This window comes from Lithobates pipiens, unplaced genomic scaffold, assembly GCF_037356315.1.
Source record: "Lithobates pipiens isolate NorthernLeopardFrog02 unplaced genomic scaffold, aLitPip1_a1.2 Scaffold_16, whole genome shotgun sequence".
Lineage (NCBI taxonomy): Eukaryota > Metazoa > Chordata > Amphibia > Anura > Ranidae > Lithobates > Lithobates pipiens.
In genome coordinates this window covers 612,749,242-612,776,468 of record NW_027507748.1, presented here as the reverse complement: position 1 = coordinate 612,776,468, position 27,227 = coordinate 612,749,242, and the positions used below count along the sequence as shown (strand labels likewise).

At 41.5% G+C, this 27,227-nt stretch overlaps 1 protein-coding gene across 1 annotated transcript in view; it reads left to right on the top strand.

Annotated features, from left to right (window-relative positions):
* The window catches only part of USP12 (ubiquitin specific peptidase 12), a 126,688-nt gene that overhangs the window by 79,512 nt on the left and 19,949 nt on the right, over positions 1–27,227 (top strand). The window contains exons 4-7 of the mRNA XM_077484062.1: positions 14,122–14,351; positions 19,480–19,556; positions 20,532–20,615; positions 22,701–22,898. Coding sequence (XP_077340188.1) covers positions 14,122–14,351; positions 19,480–19,556; positions 20,532–20,615; positions 22,701–22,898 — 589 coding nt within the window. The remainder of the gene's footprint in view (positions 1–14,121; positions 14,352–19,479; positions 19,557–20,531; positions 20,616–22,700; positions 22,899–27,227) is intronic.

The window sequence follows — 27,227 nt, the reverse complement described above, 5'->3', positions numbered from 1 at the left end:
TTTCATACTCGCCTGCTTTTTGCAGTGGTTCTGCACAGAGCAGCCCAGATCCTTCTCTCCTCGGGTCCCTCGCCGGAGCCCTTGGCCCCTGCCGAGTGCCACCAGAGCTAGCAGCTTGCAATGGGGACGCTCAAGCAGCTTGTTCCTGAGCTGTGGCCCTGCGTGTCCCTTCATACACAGAGCTGTGGCTTAGCCCCATCCCCTTCTCTCCCGCCCCCCTCTTTCTCTGGAGAGCCAAGGGTCTCCTGCACATCGATGGATTGAAATGGGGCTTGGGTAAATATTGGGGGACTAGAGTGCTCGAAGGTAAAAAAACAAACAAAAAAACCTTATGACTTTAGAACCACTTTTAAGTGGAGTTCCGCCCAAAAGTGTAACTTTTGCTTTAAGCATTCCTCTCCCCCTTATGTGCCACATTTGGCATATTATTTTGGGGGGGGGGGGGGGTGGAGTGGGTACCTAGTGTTGATAGGTACTTCCTGTCCCACTTCCTGCTCCCTTCCCCTGGCCGCTAAGAGAACGCAGCACGACTCGAGTATGCGCAGTGCGTGCCCGGCTGTGAAGCTGCCAGCTATCACAGCCGGGTGCCAACACTTGCAATGACGGCGCCGCACAGAGGAGGGGGAGAGGAGTGAGACTTCAGGCGGCTGCATCGGTGGACCGTGGGACAGGTGAGTGTCTGATTATTAAAAGTCAGCAGCTACACTTTTTGTAGCTGCTGACTTTTAATAAAAATACAAACGAGTGGAATTCTGATTTAAGGTATTCAAGCAGCTGCGGCTGTCGGAATACAATAGCCAGCAGGGGAAATATTTCCATCCCTTCTTTCATGAGCAATTGCCAAGATTTAAAGTGGATGTAAACCCGATTCATGAAATTTGTGCACATATCTCTGCAGTGTCTTCAATGCGCCTTTCTTCTTTTCTTTTTTTTTTTTTTTTTTTTTAACCACTCAGTGTAAGTTTATTTAATTGCTATGGGACCACCTCAGCTTTCAGCTCAGTGTCCCTTCCAACAATCACATCATAGTGGTAAGTGTTTTTTTTTTTTTTTTTTTTTTTGGGAGTGTTGATACCAGGCTTACTATTTTTCATATTAATCTTGTAATCCCTCTCTGTCACACACTCCCATCTTCTTCCTCCCCTTTCCCCTAACCTCCCCCCCCCCCCCCCCTCCTACCTATCTGTGGACCACCTTTTTCTATTTTTTCCATAAGTACTTTAATTTCTATCCCAATTGTACCTTGTAGTGTCTTAACTGTACCTATTTAGGGCTTCCTCAACCCCTCTGAGATGAGCCATTTCTTCCTGAAATCTACCCAGCACTTCCATTTCCCTATAATTGGAGTAATACTCTGTTCTTCCCGGCTACTTCTTAAACACTCCATTTTATAGGTCTTTTCTACCGAATCCACCCATTCCCACATTGACGGAACTTCCTTTTCTTGCCATTTCTTCTGTATTAATTTTTTACCTGCATTCAGCAGGTGGGGGATCACTGATTCCTTATATTGTCTGAGCCCGATTCTTGTCCCATGGAATAACACTACCCAGGGATCAGCCTTCACCTCTTTGCCTGTAATCTCTTTAATGTGGGCTATAATTTGGTTCCAATAAGATTTTATTTTTGGACAACTCCACCACAAGTGTGCCATCGTGCCCACCTCTCTACATCCTCTCCAACATTCCCTGGCGCCATCCTGCTGAAACTTGCTTTTCCTTTCTGGGGTATAATACCATCTCATCAAACATTTAGCGCTCATTTCCGCCGTTCTGGCGTCTACCGCCGAGCCATGCACTAATTTAATTATTTTCTTTACTATTGTGTTTTCTAGTTGTGATCCTAATTCCCTCTCCCATTTTTTGATGTACGCAGGTACCCCCAGCTCTACTCCCTCTAACAACATTCTGTACCATCTCGAAACAACTTTCTTTGCTGTCTTTAATGTACAGAGTTGTTCCAACGGGGTCAGATCTTCCGCTGTTCTAACCCGCACAGGGAGTTTTTTGATAAAACTCGAGAGCTGAGCGTACCTCCACTCATCAATTATCATCATCTCTTTTTTTGTGCCAACTCGTGATATGGTGCTAGTCCCTCCCCTTTCATTACATCTTTTAATTTTACCTCCTCTTTAACCCAATTTCCTCCTATTTCCTGACATCCTGGTAAGAAAAAATTATTATTCTTTAATGCTATAAGTGGTGAATTGTATTTTCCGTTAAATTGCCTATATATCTTATCCCAAATCCGCAGTGTGTTTCGTGTAATATTATTCCCTTCCAAAAATACACTTCTCTCTAAAGGGGGATTCCAAATTTGCTTATCTAATTTTGTTCTACATAAATCATGTTCCAGTCTCACCCATCTTTTCTCTGTGTTGTCCCTTATGCTCCATTCACTCACTCTAGACACCACAACAGCTTCATAGTAAGTCTGCGCATCTGGCACTGCTACTCCACCCCTGTTCTTTGGTTGACGGAGTGTAGCTAGGGCTACCCTGGCTTTTTTATTTTTCCAAACAAATTTCATTAGGATAGATTTTAATTTTGACAAGTAAACATTTGACAGAGGAATAGGGAGCATCTGAAACCTGTATAAGATCTTAGGGAATATTATCATCTTTAATGAATTTATTCTTCCCAGCCATGATAATGCCCTATAGCTACACCTTTTACATTCTGCCTGTATCTCATCTAGTAACGGGATATAATTACAACGGTACATTTTCCTCTCTGTTTTTGCTAATTTTATCCCTAAATATTTAAGCTCACTCTTCCACGGGAGTTTCCAACTTTGTTGTACCTTTTGTACCTCTCGCTTGTTAATATTGATATTCATTATCTCCGATTTTGACCTATTTATTTTAAAATTTGAGACCTCCCCGTATTGGTCGAGTAGCTCAAATAATTTAGGCATAGATGTCTTTGGGTTGTTCAAGTAAATTAAGATATCGTCCGCAAAGGCTGAGTATTTATATTCCGCTTTTTCCACTTTCACCCCTTCTATCCCGGGATCCCCTCTTATTGCTGCTAGGAGTGGCTCCAAAGAGAGCACAAACAGGAGGGGCGAAAGCGGACAGCCCTGCCTTGTACCCCTCTCCATTTCAAAAGGCTCCGACACATACCCATTAACTTTTATACATGTCTTTGGATGTTCGTACAGTACCTTTATCTTCTGTAACATCTTAGGTCCTAGCCCCATCTTCTCTAATGTCTTAAACATAAACCCCCAGTCTACTCTGTCGAAGGCTTTCTGTGCGTCCAACGACAAGAGCAGACTGGGGGTTCCACCCTGTCGCATCTTTTGAAGCAGGAGGAGTGTCTTTATTCCGTTATCCTTTCCCTCTCGTCCCCCTATGAAGCCCGTCTGGTCTGGGTGGACCAGTGATGTCATTAAACCCTTCATTCGCTCTGCTAGTATTTTAGCATATAGTTTTGTATCCGCGTTTAACAGCGAAATCGGCCTGTAGCTGGTACACTGTGTGGGATCTTTACCCTCCTTCCGTATTAGAGTAATTGTAGCCCTTAAATCTTCATTACTCATTCTATATTCTTCTCCTAGGCCATTCATATACCGACACAATTGGGGAACAAGAGCCTCTCTAAACGTTTTATAATATAGTGTTGTGAAACCGTCTGGTCCCGGGGATTTTCCTGGTGCTGATTTTAATAATGCTCTGACTATTTCATCCTCCGAAACTGGCCTTTCAAGTATGTCCCTTTCCGTGGGGGTGATTTTAGTCAAAGCATTTTTCTCCAAAAATTCCCTGATCTTCTGCTCTTTATCTCCGTTTTTGGCCTTTTTCTTATTGTCTGTAAATATCTGCTCAAAGTATAGTCTAAAAGTTTCTGCTATATCTTTGGTAGTATAGAGCACTTTTCCATTTTTATTCTTAATTTCCCCAATGAAATTTTTTCCTTTTTTCTTTTTTAACATTCTGGCTAAAAACTTACTTGATTTATCTCCCCATAAATATTGTTCCTTGGCCAACCCTTTAAACGTCATCGCCGCTTCTTGGTCCAAAAGGTCCTTCAGCTCCATCCTTACCGTTAATAACTTTTTAAATACCAGGTCATTTTGGGGCAGACTTTTTTTTTATGGTCTTGTTCTAAACAATGTATCTCACTCATTAATTTATTGATTTTTTCGGCTCTCATTTTTTTCTTTTTAGATTGCATAGATATCAATATTCCCCTTATATAGGCCTTTCTTCTGTTATCAGTCTGTTAACTTCTGACAAGTTCTCTGTCAACTGAGATAAAAGCAGCTGGAGTTTTGTGTTGGGGAGGATGCTATAAATTGGCACAAAGCTGACCTATTCAACAAACTGTTCTGAAAGTCTCTACCTTTCCCCCAATCAGCTGTCTTGGCTGTGTGCCCAGGCTTCACTGCAGTGCTGAACAGGAAGAGAAAATCTCCTAACATTATCTGAACTTTCTAAAGAATATATAAAGCTGAAGACAGCAGATATATAAGTAAACCTTCTGTAGGGAGATTTGTTTCATCTCTGTGTATCATCTTGAGGCTCTTCACTTCACTGGGTATATGTGAGGATTTACATCCCCTTTAACTCCTCTTTTTAGATCTTTACTGCAAGTTTTCAGTTCCTCAATGACTAATTCTTAGAATGTTTTGTCATTGAACTGTGGGCTTGGGAGTGATTTCCCCATGTTCCTGTTCCCACCCTGTCATAGTTACATGGCTCATTTATTCAGTAGTAATGTTTACCATTATATTGTATTCAGCATACCTGCAGAATTATTGAATGAAAGACATCTGGAGCGTAGGATTCTCCCATGAGCCCACAGTTCAGTTAATAGATGAGTTGAGTGGATCTTTTTATGCCAGCCAGCACATTAACATTTGGGGCCAGACCTCTTGAGGCCAGTCAAAGATTACCAGACAATGACAATAGTTACAGGTCTCTGAATATGCACAATATCTATAGTAAATTTCAAAATCTGTGTGTTTGGAGATGACCTTCCTGTTTCTGTCTGTCTTCAATTCTTTACATATTTTTATGTATCCAGTCAGTAAGTATTTTCTCAGTTTAAACGTTTGATGTTTTCTATTTTCTGTTGTGAATAAAGTATAGGAATATGAGATTTGCAAATCATTGCATTCTGTTTTTATGCAGATTTTACACAGCGTCTCAATTTTTTTTAGGAATTGGGTTGTATGTATTTCAGGGTTTGTTTTAGGTTATACTGGATGTGTATACACATAAAAGGCAGTAAACTGTGTTCATGAATGTTCGCAAGCTGAGCAGGTTGTGGAAGTTTATGCTCAATGTTTCATCTGCATTCCGCCCACCTGGCGTATTGTCCTCTATGTCAGACATTGTCAATGACAACTCCTACATTATTTTTCTCTTATGACAAGGCTGTGTAGGCATTATAATGTCTCGTCTATATCATTAGATGATTCAAATTTATGATGCTATCAGATCTCGTGTACATTGGAAGCTGCTTTATGGTTTCTGGCTTTTATGGTCATTTTAGTTGATTTTATTTGTGACTAATGTCTTCCATTTTCGTTCGAGGTTGTTGCAGATTTTTCATTTGCCCTTTGTTATGTCATTTTCATTACTGTTATTACTAATATGACATAATCCATTTTTTTTATTTTTTATTTTTTTCAGACAGGCTTGCCCTTAAGAACTGTGATGCATGGATACATTCACTTATCTTCTGTGGTGCCGAGGCTGGCTGCTGTTTTTTTTTTTTATTTTTTTTTTTTATTGCCAGGAAACTATAGCAGTGCATGCATGTTTTACCACCTTCCTGTTCTCATTAAAGGGACTTAAAGTGTTTGGAAAGGCAGAAGGTTTTATATCTTAATGCAATAAGTAAAAAAAAAAAAAAAAAACTTCTGTGTACAGCACCCCCTCTAATACTTACTTGAGCCCCATCTAGATCTAGCAATGTTACAGGAGTCTCCTTGGCTGCTCAGTACTCCCCTCCTCATTGGCAGAGACAGCAGTGTGGCGCCATTGGCTCCTGCTGCTGTCAAAGTCAGTCAGCCAGCCAATGAGAGAAAGAGGGCGGGGCCAGACCACAACTCTGTGTCTGAATGGACACACAGAGAAGCGGCTCGGGTACCCCCATAACAAGCTGCTTGCTGTGGGGGCGTTCAACAGGAGGGAGGGGCCAGAAGCAACAAAGAGGAACCCGAGAAGAGGAGGATCTGGGCGGCTTTGGCTAAAACCACTGCACAGAGCAGGTAAGTATAACATGCTTGTTATTTTTAACCAAAAAAAAAAACTGAGACTTTACAATCACTTTAATTCCCAACTGCAAACATTCCTGATCACCTTTCCAGTAAGGTGGAATGGACTCCTGCAAATAGATAATGACTAGAACCAGGAAAGCAGGACTAATAAGGAAAAGAGCAGCGATTTCTTTTCCAACTTCATCACACTAAAGCCACATGCACACTGCTGCTGTTAAACTTGGTGGTGCGGTGAGTCAGTCTGACACACCGATCTCTGTAAAGAGCCTCCGGCCGAGGCTCTTTACCATGTAATCGGCCATGTCCAATCACAGCTGATCACGATTTAAACAGGAAGAGACGTTGATTGGCTTTTCCTCACTCGCGTCTGATAGACGCGAGTAGAGGAGAGCCGATCGGTGGCTCTCCTGGGGAGGTCTGCACTGATTGTTTATCAGCACAGCCCCCCCTCAGATGCCCACAGTGGACCACCAGGGAAGCCCCCCAACATGTGGATGGCCAGATACTATGCAGTGTGCTGCATCTTTCGAAAGTTTACATAGTATACAGCACAAAACATCATAGTAAATATTAAATGGCATGTCTAATAACACATCAGTAAATATTATTATTATTATTCAGGATTTATATAGCGCCAACAGTTTGCGCAGCGCTTTACAATATGAGGGCAGACAGTACAATTACAATACAAATCAATACAGGAGGGATCAGAGGGCCTTGCTCATTAGAGCTTACGATCTAGAAATAATGCCCAGATGGACGTTTTTAGTAGCAGGGGAGTTTTATAGGATGTTTTCTGAGCGCCCTACAATCGTGTTCAGGAGAGGGAATTCTGACCACAAAAAGTGCTGAGCGCTGTTACACTAGGCGCGTTTAGCCTTTAATGGTTTATTTTAGTTGCCAGAATAAACAAAAATTCTGGCCAATTAACTAAACGTCCAAACTCGAAACACTGCTAAACTCGTCTACACTGGTTTGAAAAAAATGCAGCTTAGGTGAGTTTATAACGCAGATTTTCTCCTATCAGAATAAACAGGATTTACAAGAAACCAGTGTGCGCCAGGCCTAAAGGGCCGTACACTCAGGCCAAATATCAGTTAGCGTCGGGCGATTTAATAGAAACTGGCCGACATTCAGCCCGTGTGTACAGCAGCCAGTCCAACAGAAGCCGGCCTCTGTCGAAAGGAGCATGACCGAAAAAGGTCTGCCAATGGCTGAGAATTCTGAAAGGTGTGCTCTGGCAAGGGGAACTGTTCCCCAGCCAGAACAATAGCTCTGCGGGGAGATTGCTGTACTAACATCAGATAGTTAATACAGGATGTCCTCCTGAACTGTTCAGTTTTTTTTCATTCAGCCCGCTGGGTTGAACGAAAAAAAAAAAAAAAGACTTTAGGCCTCATGCACGCTGCAGCTCAATGAAGCTGCTTCTTTGATATTTTTTTTTTTTTTTTTACTCCTCCCTGATAACTCCTATCCTAAGGGATTGATTTACTAAAACTGGAGAGTGCAAAATATGGTGCAGTTGTGCATGGTAGCCAATCGGCTTTTAACTTCAGCTTGCTCAATTAACTGCTTGACGACCATCATTCTACTGCGGCAGGTTGGCATGGCTGTGTGAATCGCTGTAGGTGTACGTTGGCTGCTTTAAGAGCTCTAGGGGGCACACATGCGACACCGGAGCGGATGCAGTTCCAGCGGCCGCAATGTCCGCCAGTGACCTGCGATTACGCCTCATAGAGCAAGAATGGGGATCTGTCAATCTAAACGGAGAGATCCTCATTCTGTCAGGGAAGTACAGAAAGATCTGCTATTCTTAGTGATCAGGAACAGTGATCTCTCTCTCTCTCTCTACTCCCAGTCAGTACACCCCCCCCCCCCCCCCCAGTTAGAAACATATCCCTAGGGATCACTCAATCCCTTGGTCGCCCCCTGGTGTTAACCCCTTCCCTGCCAGGGACATTTATACAGTAATCAGTGGCTATTTTGTAGCTCTGATCGGTGTATAAATGTCAATGGTCTCAAAAAGTGTCAAGTGTCTGATCTGTCCGCTGCAATTTCACAGTCCTGCTAAAGATAACAATCCAGTTATCTATCACAGAATGCATTTGTCTCCTTAGGGTGAAATCATAATAAAGATTTCTGCCCACAGCCAAATAGTTTAGGAACTCCTGCCATAGAGCAATAAGATTGATCCTGTGTTGGCTGTGCCTTTCTTAGACCATGGAACTGCCATTAAAAATTCTAACTGTCCTTTTGTTTTGGCCCTCCAGTTTGGGAACTACAGTTCAAGTCAGAGTTTAGTTTAGCTCAGTCAAACATGGTTCTGAAAGCTACATGCAAAGGCTGCAGAGCACGTTTACATTTTTTTTTTTTTTTTATATCTGAGGTATAAACGTATGTTTAGATTTTCTGTTAGGGACATTTTTTTTTTTTTTTTTTTTTTTTTTTTTTTATAAAATTGCATATACTTTTTTTTTTTTCTTCATATTTCTAGAAATAAAGGCCTGTATATAGTTAATCTTCAAGTGTAACACTGTATATGTGTTATAATTTTAGCATATGTAATATATGTAAGCAGGCTTTCATGTAGAAACTTAAACTCCAAGGCTCAGTATGATGCATATTTATAACTCTTAAGCTGCAAACATGGAATTTGTAATATTTTTTTTGGCTGAAGCTGCAACAGAAAGGTGATTACTGCAATAATCAAAGCTTGCTGTGCCGCGCACATCTGCTCACATGCATAGAGGCCTTGAATGGCGCTGTCTCCAGCACAGATGAAAAGAATGTGTTATGGGAAGTAATTTGGGACTGGATCTTAATAAAGTAAAAAAATTCACCTGCCCCTTTTCTTTATTGTGGATCTTGAGTTCTCAGCACGGGATGTTGGTGCTTTTGCTTTTTGGCTTGAATCTGTTCTGTTTCAGTGCTAACAATAAGGCTGGCTGTACACCGTTCAGTAGGAACTGGCCAAGATTTGAAATGTAAGTGGGCAGGCTTTATGTACCGAGTTGATTGCTTAACCTCTGGTACAACCAGCCAGCTGGATTCTCTTGTGATTATCGCTAGCAATAATCATGGTCTTCTCCAGATGGGGGTGGCTTCCCCCCTGGACCACACAATTGCTTGGCAGGAGGGATTCCCCTTTCAGCACTGTCAGTGTTGATGGGGAAATCGAGCAAATTTCTTTCCTGCAACCACAGAAATTTGCACCATGTATTTGCTTGCCTAAAGCCCCATACACACACTATCAGATTTTTCTGCTGATTTTTTTTCCTTCAGATTTAACAAAACCATATATGAGGTCAAACCTTAGGAGTTTCAATTTGTATGCAATCAGGCAGGCCCTTGCACTACATGGTTTTGGTAAATCTGAAGACAAAAATCAGCTGAAAATCTGATGGTGTGTATGGGGCTTTAGGCTGACCCTATGCAGCTTGATTTTGAGCAGGTTTGAAGGAGATAAAACAATTGATTCCGCCATCTACCTTAATAGCGTAGATAGAAATTTCTCCACTGCTGGCTATTGTATTCAGACAGCCATGACACCGGCATATCTGAGCGACTGCATCAACTTTCGCCTTGTTCAGCAGGGAATGGCCAAATTTTGAATAATCTATGGCTGTTCCTGTTCGTGAGAAGTCAATTTAATGATCGATGGGCTTGTTGGAGAATTTTGTATGATCAGTGCTGTAATGAATCGGTTGCAGGGATGATCAGTGTATTCTGACAATAGAAGAGCCCCTACTGTCAAATTATAATAATATAGTGGGGGGATTCCCCACCCACTGGCTGATAAAAAAATAAAATTAAAAAAATGGACCCATGTAATTATACCAAACGTAATAGGATGCAGTCTCTGTTTAATCTTTTAACAACTTGCCGACTGCCTGCTGTCGTTTTACGTCGGCTGTTTGAAGTGGAATATCGTTGTTATGGCAGCAGCTAGCTACCATAACCCCGGTATTCATTTCTTCAGCGGGTGGTTGGCTTTCAGATAAAAGTGGTCTCAGTGGCGGATTCACTGCAAGATCACTTTTATCGGTGGCAGGACAAGGCCCCTCCCGCCACGCTCCAGTGCCCTCCGCAACTTACGTAAACCGCCGGCGGAGGCGATCTGGTCCTTCTCCGTGTGTGGTATGGAGCCGAGTGAGGGGAAGATGGCCCCCACCCAGCTCCATACCATTGCAGGGCAGAAGCGACATCAAAACGTCACTTCCACCCATAGCTCTTAAAGGGACATATTTTTATTTATTTATATATATATTTTTTTTTATTGGATTTCTGTGTATATATGAGATCCAAGGTCTTTTTGACCCCAGATCTGATCTTTAAGAGGCCATGTCATGCTTTTTTTTCTATTACAAGGGATGTTTACATTCCTTTTTTTTTTTTTTACAAAAGTGACCCCCCCCCCCACCCTTTATTAAAAAAAAAAAAAAAAAGAAGTAAAATGAAATAAAATTTTTTATTTATTTTTAACGCATTCTGTACCGCCGAGCTCGCGTGCAGAAGTAAATGTATACGTGAGTTGTGCCTGCATATGTAAACAGTGTTCAAACCACACATGTGAGGTATCACCAAGATCGCTGGGGCGAGAGCAATAATTCCAGCCCTAGACCTCCTCTGTAACTCAAAACATGGAACCTGTAGAATTTTTTTTAAACATCATCGTCTATGGAGATTTTTTAAGGGTAAAAGTTTGTTGCCATTTCACGAGCGGGCGCAATTTTAAAGCGTGACGTGTTGTATATCAATTTACTCAGCGTAACATTTATCTTTCACAGTATAAAAAAAAAAATTGGGCTAACTTTACTAATGTCTTATTTTTTAATTTAAAAAAGTGTATTTTTTCCAAAAAAAGAGTGCGCTTGTAAGACCGCTGCGCAAATACAGAGTGACAACGTATTGCAACGACCGTCATTTTATTCTTTAGGGTGTTAGAAAAAAAATATATAATGTTTGGGGGTTCTAAGTAATTTTCTAGCCAAAAAAAGTTTTAAACTTGTAAACATCAAATCTCAAAATGAGACCCTGTCCTTAAAGCGGGAGTCCGCCGGGACTCCGCGTTTTTTTTTTTTTTTAAAGTCAGCAGCTACAAATACTGCAGCTGCTGACTTGTAAAATAGTGACACTTACCTGTCCAGCGCGCCCGCGATGTCGGCACCCGAAGCCGATCTCTAGATCGACACTCGAGTGCTGCCGCCGCCATCTTTGGTATGGGAATCAGGAAATGGAGCCTTTCGGCTTCATTTCCCGGTTCCCTACTGCGCATGCGCGAGCCGCGCTGCGCAATGAGGACGGTCCCCGCTGCCTCTGGGATCTGTGTGTTTCCCAGCAGGCAGCGGGGCACTTGCGGAAGGGGGTGGGCACTTGCGGAAAGGGGCGTAATGTACCCCCCTTTCCGCAGAGAGCTAGCCCGGAAGTGGGTGCACTTACTATGTCTTCTCTCCTCGCAGTCTGGTCAAAAAGACCGCCCGAGGAGAGTGACATCACTTCCTCCTGCCTGTGTTTACACTACACAGGCAGGGGAAGGTTCTCATTCGCCAGGAGCGATCGAGAGGGGATGGGCAGAAACCAACGGCTATCCCCTCATCGCGGATCGCTCCTGAAGCAAAACTGACTGCCGCAGCCAGCGGGAGGGGGTCCGACCCCCCCACCCGCTGGAAGGCAGGCACGTATGGGTATGTGCTTGTGCCCGTACATGCCATTCTGCCGACGTATAATTACATATGGCGGTCCTTAAGTGGTTAAAAACGCTTATAAACGAAAGCGCGTACCGCCGATTCGCCGCATTTTGTGTCTGTAAGGTGGAAAACTTTTGCGTCTGAAGCCATTTTTTTGCTTCTGGAAAAACGAGGTTAAACGCAACTGCATAAAAATGGTAAAAAAACTAGACTGTGTACATGGACACATAGGATAACATTGAATGAGTTCAGGGGCAGTTGAAAAAAAGTGTCCAACTGCCTCTGAACGCACGTTTAACAGCGTCTTGTGTGCATGGGGCCTTAAATGTTACACACACACACACACACACACACACTGCATTGTAAAATAGCTCAGTAAAAAAAAAAAGGATTTTTACAATCTCCTTTGCCACAATTATGTGATTGCAAAGCTTTGGCTCCCCTCAGTGAATGATTGCTGCAGCTGATGAGATAGATGGAGCACCCACAATGGTGGGAGGGGGGGGGGGGTGGGCAATGGAAGCCAGCAGGTGACATCACAGGTCTGTGATCTTTTTGATCAGCACAAAAAATGCAAAAAAAATACACAGATTTCTTCTGCGGCCACCAGGTTCAGGTGAACTTCAGTTCACATTGTAGGCTGTCAGGGAAAGCATACAATCTTGCTGGTGTGTGTGTGCGTCTGAGGGGTGGGTAGCTTGGGGTATACCCTCACTTTTGCATTCTTCTCCTGGGCTTTTATTATCTGTCGTCGTTTTCATCCTGAAAACGTTCATCTTCCATCTAGCAGGCGCGATCAATCTTCCTTTGTTGATACTCCGTTTGAAATTACTTGTTTGTTGCTAGTTTGTATCATTTCTGAGAGGCATGTGAGGAGTCGCTGTGCTCCAGGGTCTAACCTACAATAAAAGAAGAGCTGGAGTTTAAAGCAGTTCTGCACACACTTATTTTTTAATTTTTTTTTACTGTTTAAAATTAATTTCATGCTAAAGTCAGACTCACTTGTAGTGATTCTTCCCGGTATCCAGGTCAGTTTTTCTGTCTAATCGATACTTTTTAAAATCAAGTACAGCAGATGTCATCTTGCTTGTGGGCATTTGAAGCCCACAAGCAATCACTTCCTTGTTTCATCACATTTGAAGTGTCAGCATTCCTTGCTGGTTCCCGTGCATACTCAGTAGCAACTGCGCCAAGCGGCGTAATCATCAATCTTTCTTTTCAGTTTTAATGGATCAGTAAGTTATGGATTTAAAGTTTATCTATAACCCATATTCGTTTTTTGTTATGGATAGGGTACAAAAGATTTAGAAAGTGGATTTGCAACAATCTAGGCTTCTATCAGCCATATTGGGGAAGGAAAGTCTTGGAAGAATTAACGGGTCCTTGTCTTCCTAAAGATGACAACCACTGGTAAAGTGCATACAGGAATTTCTCATTTCCTTTCTGATCGATCTCACATCAGCGATGGTGAATCTTAGGTTCGAAGCTCAATTGGCACTTAACATATATAGATAACTTTATTGATGTCAGTGCAAGATCAGAAGTTTTCCTATATGCTCCAAGACCAATGACCATTTTCAGAAAGCTTTAATATGTCCACATCTCTTAATAGAGCTCAGCATAAGGCATTATTGTACGCTCAAATCCAACTGAAAGTTGTTTCAGTAGGGTTGGAAAGTACTAAAGCCACATGTCTGTTTTTTTGTTTTGTTTTTTCACCCATGTCCCACTTCCTGCCCTAGTGACAGGATGTCAGACAGACAGAAACGGATGGGAAATAATTTTAATGTGGACTTTTTACTTCTTTTTAGTGGCGTGTGGAAAGATTTGAACCTTTAATATTTTTATTTCTGCCATTGTCTTCCTGTCTGTGACCCCTGTTTCCATCTTTCTTGTTCTGGTGGCACAAGAGGGGAAATCTTCTCTATGAGGGGACACAGCTAAAAACAAGAACCTGACTTAACCTGACCCTTTCTTGTTTATTCAAAACTAGCTATTGGTGAGCTTTAAATATCCAACGCTAAAATCCCTTTAGGGGCAAGCCACCCAAATAATGCATTCCTCCGTTGTTGAATCTTCATATAAACCTACCCAGCTTTATTAGCGTTCCTTATAGATCATCACATTTACACTTTGTAGTTCTAATATAGCAATAAATATTGTTTGTGTCAGTACTGATGGGAACATGTTACTTTAATTTCAGAACTCTTCGACAACTACATGCAGCAGGATGCCCATGAGTTCCTAAACTACCTGCTCAACACAATAGCTGACATTTTGCAGGAAGAGAGAAAGCAGGAGAAACAAAACGGTCGAATACCAAATGGTAGTATCGACAATGAGAACAATAACAGCACACCAGACCCCACCTGGGTTCATGAGATCTTTCAGGGAACGTTAACGAACGAAACAAGGTGTCTTACTTGTGAAACGGTAAGATTTCTTTTATCAATATTTGTGGCAAGCCGTTTGCTTTAATAGCTTTGATAATATAGATAGTGCAGTATCTAACACTGTCTCTATTTGTACTGCTGAGTGTAAGGGACAGAAAGTTAAGGGAAATCCAACATTTTAAGAGCTGTCAATGGATAACAGCTGTCTAAAAAGGGATTTTCCCCTTTTTTTGCAATTTGTTTTTGTTATGTCTCCTTGGGTGGATTTACCCACTTCTTGTCCCATGGAGGTGTAATAAAAATGGGGGGGGGGGGTGTAATTGCATATTCTCTTTGCAGAGGTCTGCTACGTCAAAGCTACTAAAGGTCTGATCCAGTAGTAAGTGTGTCAGACCTCCATAATAGGACCACTGTTTTCCCATAGATAGCAAGGGGCCCACTTTGCCACTACTGGTAAAGAACAGTTTTTTCTACATAGGATGAGGTGGGATTAGAAAGAAAACAAAATAGAACAAGAACATTAAATGCCTTTTTGGTTTGCTGCACTTGAAATATACTTCATGCACACAACGTTTTTACAGCTGCTCCTAGGGGTGTCTGGTGTTTTGTTTTTTCCTGACTCTAAATGTCCCTCAATGTTAGCCTATGTGTCCATGCAGACATAGGCTTTTAGCAGTATTTAGTGGCAGGACCCTTTTTGGAGGCTTTTAGAGGCAGGGGGAAAAAAACGCTGCCAGTGTGTCCAGGAGCAGCAGAGTTAGGGCAGGTAAAACACTTGACGCTTCTAGAAGTTGCTAAACATGCCTAAAAGCTGGTGTTTGAGCATTAATTCATTTCGATGGCCAGAATAAAAAAAATTGTTGATTCTGGCCAATGAAATTAATTAGAAAATTTAAATTAAGCTTTGGCGCTAGAACCCTATGTTTGTGCATCTAAGTGCGTACAAATGAGTGTTTTAAGATGATTAGAAAAACTATATGTGTTTAGCAATTATATATCCAATGTCGGTGTTGGTTTGCTTATTTCTTATTACTTGTGTACGTGTTTAACAGAAAATTTATTACTTCTAAATCCAGTGTAGATACTGGTTTTCTTATTACATACTATATATCAGTGTGGGTGCTGGTTTATCATGTATATAACTGTGTGATACTGTCTATATGTTTTCTGATGAAATACACACAGGTACCAGATAAACAAAGATAAACAACAAAAGATTATTTTACAATTGTGCACAAAAGTGCTTATTAATAATCTTAAACAAGTGTCATGCAACTACTAGTGCAAAAAAATGGGCAAAATAATCGTGCAAAAAACAAGAAAAAAGTCCTTCAATATGCAAAGAAATTTTCAAAATCGCATCCTTAAGTTGCTAGAAAATCGCTGTATCTCTAGAGCTGATAGTGGAGTAAGGTGACTAGTGCAGGAAGACTAAGGACATTCCTCCCCGGTGTGCCACTCAGTGCTGTAAAGATGTATTTGCGCTCACCAGATAAAACACCCTCAGAAGGGTTAGCTGAGCCTTCACAGTATAAGCCACTGTGCTGCTTTTTGGACTCTGCTACTGATGTACTGGGGGAATATTCACCCTTCACTTTTCTGCTCTCTTGCTGTGTCTTGTAGTTAGCCTTGGTGTGAGAAGTTCATTCTGTTAGCCAAAGCTTAATTTAAATTTTCTACTTTTTGCCCCCTCCTTTATGTAAAGGAGGAGGATCTAGGCATAGGCAGCTTTAACCCTTTGAGATTTTGCTTAGGATTTTTCTCTTCTTTCTGTTTGTAATAGTTACAGAATTAGTCCGTAGCGCAATCTTATTGATTTATTTAAATGAAATCCCACAAATAGAGCTTTCTTTTGGTGGTATTTGATCACCCCTGCGGTTTTTATTTTTTTGTGCTATAAACAAAAATAGAGCGACAATTTTGAAAAAAACGCATTATTTTTTACTTTTTGTTATAATAAATATCCCCCAAAACTATATTAAAAAAAAAAAACTTTTTTTCCCCTCCGATTAGGCCGATACGTATTCTTCTACATATTTTTGGTAAAAAAAATCGCAATAAGCGATTATTGATTGGTTTGCGCAAAAGTTATAGCGTTTTATTAATGATTTTTTTTTTTTACTAGTAATGGCGGTGATCAGCGATTTTTATTGTGACTGCGACATTATGGCGGACACATCGGACATTTTTAACACATTTTTGGGACCATTGTCATTTATACAGCAATCACTGCTATATAAATGCAGTGATTCCTGTGTAAATAACACTGGCAGTGAAGGGGTTAACCAGTGGGTGGCAGTGTAGGGGTTAAGTGTTCCTAGGGGTGTGTTACTAACTGTTGGAGGCTGGGATTTCATTTAGTGAACACTGATCTCTGCTCCAATCACATGGAGCAGAGATCAGCGTCACTAGTTGCTAGGCAGAACGGGGAACGGGGAAATGCTGTTTACAACGGCATTTCTCCCTTCAGCCGCCCCGTGAGACGATCGCGGGTATGCCTGCGGCAATCGAGTCCGTGGGACCTGCGACTGGACTCACGGGGGTCCCGACCGGCCAGTGGCGCGCTCGCGATGGCAGGGCGGCATTAAAGATTGGACGTACCTGTACGCCAATATGCCTGCCCGTGCCATTCTGCCGACATACATCGGCGTGCGCCGGTCGGGAACCGGTTAACATCCAAGAGCTTGACACCTGTAGAAGCTTATACAAGCATTAGGCTTTTTTTTTTTTTCTGCAAAAACGAGTTTAAAAAAAAAAATGTCCTGTGTGCATGACGCATAAAAAATAAAAATTGTTACATAATTTAGAAACAATTTGCCCGTGCAGGTAAAATGAAATGTATGTTTTCATACCAATTGTTCCTTGTTTGCATGTAGCTATGATGCATCCATTTATTTGCTTTGCCTTCAAGTATACCTCAAACAGATGGCAGGTGTTTTTGTTTGAGAGACTTGTAGGAGTTCTCAGCTATAAGTACACCATCCAAATGACAAAGTATAATATTGTCATCTAGCTGGTGAACATTAATACAGTTTATGAATGTGGTCTAGTCTGGCTCTCTGTATAGAAAACAAGAGCACATTCTATCTGAAAACTGAACAAACAAAATTGTTTATTTACGAATATCTAACCTATTCGGGCTGGTTGAGGTGTGGCATTCGGGCTATTTATTTCTATAAATATGTCAATGAGAGAAGTAGGAATAGGAGCTGGTGAGCCAGCACTGCTCCATAATGCCAGTGGAATGCGGGAATAAGCCACGTCTAAATATTTTCTGTGAAATGTGGTTCCAGGCTCCATATACATTTCTTATTTTGGAGTTTTTCAGGTCAGTTTGATGTATTCAGTCCTGCATGAAACCTCTTTGGCTTTACTAGCATCAGCCTGGGTCATTTCCTGGTGGAAATATATCTTCCATTTTCAAATACTGCAGTCTTGTGGAACTTTATAAGATTTGTCTTGGTAAATCTGAGTAAAAGCGACCTGGAACAAGGTTTGCAGTATTGGGTTCTCTTATAAAATTTTCTCTGAGCTAAGATCATGCCAGTGTGCTTTCATATTTATCACCATTTATAATACCACTTGGCATTTGCTAAAAAGATATACTGTATACAATTATACGAGAGTCGCATGGCTTTTTGCCTCTATCCTTTTCACTATTGGTTCAAGCCGGGTGGCTGCCTGAGCCACATGGCTATCTCTCTCTGTCTCTGAGCCTCATGGCTCTATCCACCATTTTGAGTCCAGCCGAGAAGACCATGCGATAAGTATCTTTGATGTGTTTTGTTATATATTTGTAATATCTGTTAGTGCTTTCATGTTAGCCTTTCCTATTTTCTTGGGAAATAAGACTTTGTTTTATTAAGCCGTGTTTATGGTTTCATAGCTAATCTTGTATTATTGTGATATCAATAGTAACATGTGATCAGAGTTTTAATAGACTAGCTAACTAGGGCAATAGACAAGTTAATACATAGTTGCAATAGATAGGGGGAATCCATAACCACCCTCGAATAATATTTATTTGCACCAATTACTTCACCTACTAAAATGATTTTGTTATTTTGTTTGGCTTCTGATTTGCACATCTTTGCCATACTTTATAGTCATAGGCCAGTGTTGGCGAACCTTGGCACCCCTGATGTTTTGGAACTACATTTTCCATGATGCTCATGGACTCCGCAGTGTAGTTGAGCATCATGGGAAATGTAGTTCCAAAACATCTGGGGTGCCAAGGTTCACCAACACTGTCATAGGCTAACGCCACTTATTTAGAACCTGCAGCTGCTTGCTTTTACCTCCCTTCCTTTATTCTACTAATTACATTAATGAATTACCATCTCCCCATTGGGGATTTCTTCCCTGTTCTCTTCTCTTCTCTTCTTGTTAATTGCCTTAAAACCTGGTGAAATATGTTGAAAGTATTGCATTGTCCAATGTAAATGAGCTTGAATGACTTCCTGTACAGGAATTGCTAGTGACATTCCAATTTCTGTTGTGCAGTTGATTATGAGAATCTAATAAGATAGATTTGCATAAATGTTTTTTACCTTATATTTACTGATTGCTATAAAATAGACTAGGATATTTTGCCCCCCTCTTCCATAATCTCATCCTCCTTCTGTAGCATTCCTGCCTGTCCAAACTCTGGTGTCAGAGTTTAGACAGGTGGATGGCCTTATGTCGCCCCCTAGTGTTCAAGCCTGGAGATTGGCTGCTTGGGTCTGAGCACTGTGACATGGAGATGGACTTTAGTTCAGGAACCAACAAGGCATAATGTCTGGGTAATTATATGTCGTCCTGTGGGAGATGGACAATATGGGCTGTATGCAAACACAGTAATATTACTTTTTTTTTTTTTTTCTTCTTCCTCACAATGTGTACATCCTCTATGAGTACTCCACAGCTGTAACCCAGGAAGACAGTCAATGCAGAAAAATGCTTATCTCCCTCTAGTGGCTAACGTTTAAACCTTTATATTTAATAACCATTTTATAGCTACACAAAAGTATAAAAATGTGAAAGTCACATAAAATATAAATTCAGTGAACATGTAAGGCACCCAGGTCCAGGTGCCTGCTGGCTAAGTATTATAATTTGGGATGCGCAGTCAACGTAAAAAGAAATGCAATATTTCAAGTTTTAACTACATTTCTGTTCTCCTACAGATAAGCAGTAAAGATGAAGATTTTCTAGACCTTTCTGTTGATGTAGAACAAAATACATCAATTACACATTGTTTAAGGTAATTATTTAAGCCTTAACATTTTGTTTCTTTAAATTTATAGTAATGTTGCATCTGCACAATTATTTTAAATAATCATAGAACCAAGTTGGCTTTTTAAATTTAAATTGTCAGATTGTTTCTTTTACAATATTGTTTACATTTTGTGTTTTCTTGCAGAAATTCCATGGTACATGTTTACCATGTTAATGGTCTTGACACCTAAAGGAGACTTCCACCCAACACTTAGTTTTGTCATGGAAAGGGAGTGCAGCCTGTGTATTAGATACCTAGTTCTATGGTTTATGGTCCTCAAACAATGGTTACCTTATTGCCTGGCTTGGTTGATCAGATCCTGGTTGGTAGACCCACTACCAAACTGTACAGATAGGAGAAGCAAAGGGAAGTGATTGAAAAGTGTCAGTTTTGGAAAGGTTCCCCAAATAGCATGATGACATAATTACCCTTATTTACCCTTTATTTTTTTGCCTTGTTTACTGGTGTATTTTGTATGTACTTATAAAGCATAATAAAAATAATGAAATAAATAAGATTGTCCATTTAGATTAGCCTACACATTGGCCATACACGTAGTATCTGCCTTTACTCGCCATTCAACCCTCCTTACATCCTATGATGCTCATGCTGCCTTTCAATTGAGATAAATAGACTACAAAAAACTTCTAGCCTGTCACATTTTGTGTGTTTTTGATGCCATAGATCCAAGGACTGCCAGTATGATTGCACTCCAAATACAGGGAGACTGTCAGATAATTTAATCAAATACTTTTGTTTTAAGCAGTCCTATCCAGTTTATGGCAGCATTTCAAGCTCAGCTTTTTACTCCTCTTTTATACATTGTATTCAAAACACCACTGGGGGTAATCCTTTGTTGTGTACTAATTCTATGTAAAAAAATAAAAAATTATATAGCTTGATGTAATGGTGTCACTAATTCTAACTCCTAAATCACTATTTGTTGTTTGATCATTTTAGGGGATTTAGCAACACGGAAACCCTTTGTAGTGAATACAAATATTACTGTGAAGAATGTCGCAGTAAACAGGAAGCACATAAACGGTAATGTATTGATAGCCACATATACGGTGTATTTAGGGTCACAACTATTCGTTAAAGCCCAATTGAACTTTCAGTTTGAATTGGTGAAGTATATTCCAGGAGCATCAATCAGAAGCGGTGCACAGTTTTAGTTTGTTTTCTTTAAAAAAAAAAAAACAGCCACAGCCTGAGTAAAAAGCATTTCCCCTTCTAGAATGCTGTAGTTTTTGTTGTTGAAAATAAAGCTTTGTTAAAAAAAAAAAAAAAAAAAAATGGCTCTTAGATTTCAAGCAAATTTGTCAAGCCCTGCTCTATATCATTTCTAAATAAATTAAACATAATTGGTCCCAGGACAGAGTCTTCGGTTACCCCACTTACCACTCTAGACAATTCTGAGTACATATTATTTAACGTCACTTTTTAGCCAGTTTTCTAAGAACAAACCTTTGGTCCATACCTATAGACCTCAATTTGTAGATTAAGCTTTTGTTAGGCACTATGTCAAATGCTTTTGCAAAATCCAGATGCACCACATCCACAGGCCTACCTTTATCCAGGTTGTAACTCACTTCCCCGTAGAGGGTTAACAGGTTGGTTTGGCAAGAACAACCTCTTGTGAACCCGTGCTGATTACTAATACTGTTTTCATCAGCAAATTCTTTGAAATAGTTCCTTATTATCCCCTCAAATAGTTTACATACTATTGATGTTAGGCTGACAGGTCAGTAGTTTCCAGGAATATATCTCTGCCCTTTTTTGAATATTGGTACTACGTGGACTTTTCGCCAAGTAGCTGGTACCACTCCTGTCAGTGTGCTGTCCATAAAGATTAGGAATAGCGGTCTAGCTATAACCTGACTTGAGTTCCTCGAGGAGACTTGGGTGCAAGCTGTCCAGGTGATTTGTTTGGGTTAAGTTTTTCTAGTCTTTTCTGGTTACCCGGTTCTGATGTGACCCTTTGAAAAGAAAAATAACAAGTGAGATATCTCTTGTTTTAATGCACCTGGAATGTATTTAGCTGATTTATACTTAAAGCGGAACTTCAGTCATTTTTTTTCTGCCAGTAAATACCTTATACAGCCCACTTCCTGATCCTGGTCTGGAAAAAAGCCTAGGCTTATAACATCATGCACAGCTCTCTCTCTTGTGAGAGTTTGCCAGGGAGGGGGTGGGTGGTGAGTCATAAGAGAGCCATTAAGAGCTGCAGAGCTGGAGGTGTGCCTCTGTGTGTCTGTGTAAATCCAAGTGAACAGGCAGCAGCCTCAGATGCCCACAGTTAAAATTTTTGCAGCCAGACTCAGTGGAGGGAGATTTCTGCAGCATATTTGGCAAGTACAGAATCGCAGTATATATAAAATAATATGCAAGTGGTTGGAGGGAAGCTTCAGAATGGTAAAGATGGTGGTTATTAAAAAATATGTGAGCAGAATGCAGTTCCTCAAAGTGATTGTAAAGGCTGAATTTTTTTTATCTTTATGTATTCTATGCATGAAAGTAAAAAACCTTCCATGTGCTGCTCTCTCGACAACCCCCTAATACTCACCTGAGCCCCCTCTCAATCCAGCGATCTGCACAAGAACCTCTGCTGTCCTAAGGGCTCCCTCTCCTGATTGGCTGAGACAGCAAAGGGAGCCATTGGCTCCCACTGCTGTCAATCATAGCCAATGAATCAATGAGGAAAGAGTGAGGAGGGTCTGAGATGCAGCTCTGTGTCTTATGGGCGTACAGAGCAGGGCTCGGGAGCAAGCACGTACTAGTGCCCTCATAGCAAGCGGCTTGTTATTGGGGCCACTGGTCAAGGGGAGGAGCCAGAAGCGCCAGTGGTGGACCCGAGAAGAGAAGGATCAGTACTGCTCTGTGCAAAACCACTGCATAGAACAGGTAAGTATGACGTGGTTTTTTATTTTATTTTAAAAGGCCACACCTTTAATACCAGTTTCAGGTTCAGTTGGGCTTGCATTTTTATTAAACTGAAGATTATGGAAAAAATGCGTTTTTTTCTTTCAGATTAATAGTTTGGGTTATGTTTTTTTTTTTTTTGCAAAATATTGCTAAGTACTGTAGTCTACCCTTTTCTATCTAATTTACTTTTTTCTTTGATTTCAGGATGAAAGTAAAAAAGCTGCCTATGATTTTAGCTCTCCATCTAAAGAGGTTTAAATACATGGATCAGCTGCATCGATATACAAAGCTCTCATACAGAGTAGTCTTTCCTTTAGAGCTTCGGCTATTTAACACATCAGGAGATGCCACCAACCCAGACAGAATGTATGACTTGGTAGCTGTGGTGGTCCATTGTGGAAGGTAGGTACACTCAAAAGCATGGTTGCATCTTAGTGGAGTGTGCTACACTGGTCATACTTTATCTTACTGCTGGTCTGAGCGACTGGTCACACCTCTGTTTAGTTGCTGCAATGTATTTTTATGCATTTTACTCATTACCACTTATCTCTATGCAAGATATATGTGCTGGAAGCGGCATCCAAAAATGGACTATGTTTTTTTTGTTTTTTTTCCTCACTGCATTAAAATATTGATATGAATTGCATTTGATATACCCCCTTACATTGCCCTAACCCCAGTCTAAACACGGTCGCTAAAATTGAAAACTGAGAAAATATATAATCTAGATATATAAACTCGCGTTGATGAAAATGAATGAAGCTGCTATACACAAAGTGCTAGACACCTGGACATAGTAATAAAATATAAATACAGTGCTCACAAACATAAACCCATAATAAGTGATGACAAAAACAGTCCATATAAAACTGTAAACGTGCTTCACAAATAAAAAATGCAGGGAATGCTTCACATCTGGTGTGCAGAAAGTGCAGAGAAAACATTGCAGAAAAATTTTCAGGTGAACCCACTCACCAAATCACAATGACACCCAGCTTTGCAGTCTGGGAGTCAAAATAGGCTTATAGCCATATCCAGAGGATATTGCAGGATGGCCGGTTCACTGATGAGATGATAAACGATCCTTTAACGTTAATACTCAGTCATACAAAAACAGGTACCCAAAAAGGAAGAAAAAAGGAGGGGACCATAAGTGAAGTATCTTAAGACTGAAAATGTATTGCTCATAAAAGGTTATACTTACAAAAGTAAATTAAAATCAGGCATTGAAATGATCAGAGGATGCAGCAAACACCATTCATTAGCGTTCCCACGAGACAGGAAATCACGTCAGTACCGGAAGTGTGTCACGTCAAAATTTTTTATTTGTGAAGCACATTCACAGTTTTATATGGACTTTATGTCTTTGTCATCACTTATGGGTTTTTGTTTGTGAGCGCTGCATTTGTATTTTAATGCTAAGGAGCAGGGGAACACCTTGCCACACTACGCTTATGGGGATGTGTGTTTCTATTGATGCACACAGTGAAAGGAGACGCAACACTAGTTCCTTCACCACGGGATCACTTTTATGGGCAGTGGGAGAGGTGACACACCCCCCTTCCCCCCCACACTCCCTCCTCGCTGCTTCCTGGTCGTTTTCCCAGAGCTGTCGGCGAAAACTATCCAATCCTGTGGAGCAATGGGCAGTAAGTCAAGTGAGGGCAAGATGGCCCCCACTCGACTATGCCCTTGGAGGACCGGAGAGACGTCTGATGGCACTTTTTTCTTTTTTTTCGCAAATGTAAAAACTTTTTTTTTATTAAATTTTTTATTTTATTTTTGCTTTTAAGTGTAAATGTAAGATCTGAGGTCTTCTTGACACCAGATCTCATAATAAAGAGTACCTGTCATGATTATTTAAATTACAAGATATGTTTACATTCATTGTAATAGGAATAAAAGTGATCAACGTTTTTTTTTTTTTTTTTCAGGGGACACTGTAAAAATAAAAAGTAAAATAAATAAGAAAACATTTTTTTAAAACGCCCTGTCCCTCCGAGCTCACGCGTAGAAGCAAAAGCATACATAAGTCACGTCCGCATATGTAAACAGTGTTCAAACCACACGTGAGGTATTGTTGTGATCATTAGATTGAGAGCAATATTTCTAGCACTTGACCTCCTTTATAACTCTAAACAGGTAACCTGTAAAAAAATTAAAGTGTCGCCTATGGAGATTTTTAAGTACCATAGTTTGTCGCTATTCCACGAGAGTGCGCAATTTTGAAGCATGACATGTTGGGTATCGATTTACTTGGTGTAACATCTTTTCACATTATACAAAAATATTGGGCTGACTTTACTGTTTTTTTTTTTTTTTTTATTCACAAAAGTGTAATTTCTCTTTCATTTATTGATGGACACATCTCCTTAATTCTTGACCTTAGGGTTATCACACCACCTTCAGGAGAGGACTAGGCAGAACATGTAACGCATGTAAAAACAGGAAGACTGTACAGACAGGGGGCGGTCCCTCTGGCTATAACCCCTCACCCTTCTTCCTGCAGCTCAGTTTTTTTTCCTGCCTAGTGTAGGAGAAGGACCTGGCTCCCTAAGGGGACCATTGGTCCTGGGTTTTTTTTTTCACTTTTTTCTACAATTTTTGATCCTTTGATCTACTATTAACAGCTAACTGGGTGTGTACCGCAGAATTGTGCGGTTTTCACTCTGAGCATTTCGTGACTGAAATGGGGCAGAGCGGTCGGCAGCAGCACAGCGCAGCACTCGGTCAGGGTGGTGAGTCCTGTGGAGGGGCACCTTAGTCTGTCAGCAGGTAGGAGAGTGGGATTTGTGTACATTGCCTTAAGTCCCTAAGTTGGGACAGGCGAGTGAGGGTCAGCATGGCGTCAGAAGCTAGCGATTCTACCCCAGACATCCCTACTATTGCAACCGGCTCACCTGCAAAAATTGCGGTGTCTATGGACGCTTTGTCGCCGGCCTGGAGACCTTTGTTGCCAGGGTGGAAGCGGCGTGCAGGCACAAGGGGGGGGGGGGGGTAAAAAACGCCCTCTGACCCCCCCCCCTCCATCTTCTGGGAAGTGCTCTGATTCAGACTCGTGTCCCGCGGTGACTGGCGGCTGCTGTTCTGGACCTATGTCCAGGTTAGCACAGGAAAAATCGCTTGTAGGAGCACTAATCACTTCTGAGCGGGATACCCTGTAGATACAGGATGCATCAGTAACCTCTTCTGAGGTGGCGGTCCCTTTTGGGTCCACAAACCGGCCCGCATGCCCCAAGTTGTTTCCATATTTGACTTATTTTGATAAGTTCATCTACAAGGAATAGGGAAGTCCACAGTGGGCCTTTTCATTTCCAAGAAGAATGGTGCTGCGTTACCCCTTTGAGGGAGAGCCTCCTGAAAAAATGGACGTCTCCTCCAGTCGTTGACCACCCCGGTATCCAGGTTAAATAAAGTAACCACGATTCCAGTAGAAGGGACTCCTGCCTTCAAGGACCCAGCTGACAGGAGAGCCGAGGCAGTGGCCCGGTCCATGTTTACAGTGGTGGGGTCAGCCTTACGACCTGTGCTTGCCACAGCCTTGGTGTCGCAGACGCTTATTGAATGGGCAAAGTTGTACTGTGAATTGGAGAAGCAACAGTCTCCTCCAGTCGGCGTAGAGCTGGCAGACTAGTTGGTGCATGGCTTTAAGTATGTCTGATGCAGCCCTGGATACAGCCACCATGCTCTCTAGAGCATCAGTATCAGCAGTGGTGCTACAGCATCTGATTTAGTTGAAATGCTGGTCTGCAGACCAGGCATCTAAAAAAGCACTGTCGGATTTGCCCTTCCAAGGTTAGAGGCTTTTTGGAGCTTCGCAAGATGACATTATTAAAAACGTTACCGATGGGAAGATCACATTGCTCCCACAGTCCAGGAAGGGTATGGAGCCACTCCGTAAGCAAGGGCCCTCTTTTTCCGCTCAAAAACTACTTTTTCGCCCGCCCGGGTCGGCAGGTAAGCGTTCCCAGTCCAACAAGACGCCTGCTGAAAGACAAAAGTTTTGCAAGCCAAACAAGTCTGCGAGCAAAAATGTTACCGCATGAAGGTTTGCCCCGCCCAACTCTTGGGTGGCGGGTCGTCATCGGGAGTTTGCAGCACGGTGGACCTCTCTACTGTCTGACCAATGGGCTGCAAACTGGTTTCATCGGCATACAAGGTAGTTTCTTTCTTGTCCACCAGATTTTTTTTCCTCCAACCTACCTCTACTTCTGGCTCGTCGGGAAGCCCTGTCCAGGGCAGTGCAGGACTTGCTACTACACGGGGTGATAGTACCTGTATCGATGCTGGAAAGGTTTCAGGGATTCTACTCCAATCTGCTTGTAGTCCCAAAAAAGGAAGGGGTACGTACAATCCTGGACTTGAAGGCCCTCAGCTTTGTGAAAGTGCAAAGGTTCAGGATGGAATCAGTTCGCTCTGTGGTCCCTACACTCCATCAGGGGGACTTCCTGGATACCCAGGATGCATACTTACATGTACCCATATGCCTCAGGCATCAGAGGTTTCTGCCATTTGCAGTCGGGGAAGAGCAATACCAGTTTGTGGCTCTCCCTTTTGGCCTGGCGTCAGCACCCCGAGTCTTTACCAAAGTGTTAGCTCCAATTCTGGCGCTGTTAAGGCAACGTGGGATCTAAATCGTGGGTTACCTAGACAACCTCCTTCTGAGAGCAGCTTCTGCCTCAGAATTAAGGGAGGATAGCGATCACCATGCAGACTCTCTGGGAATTTGGT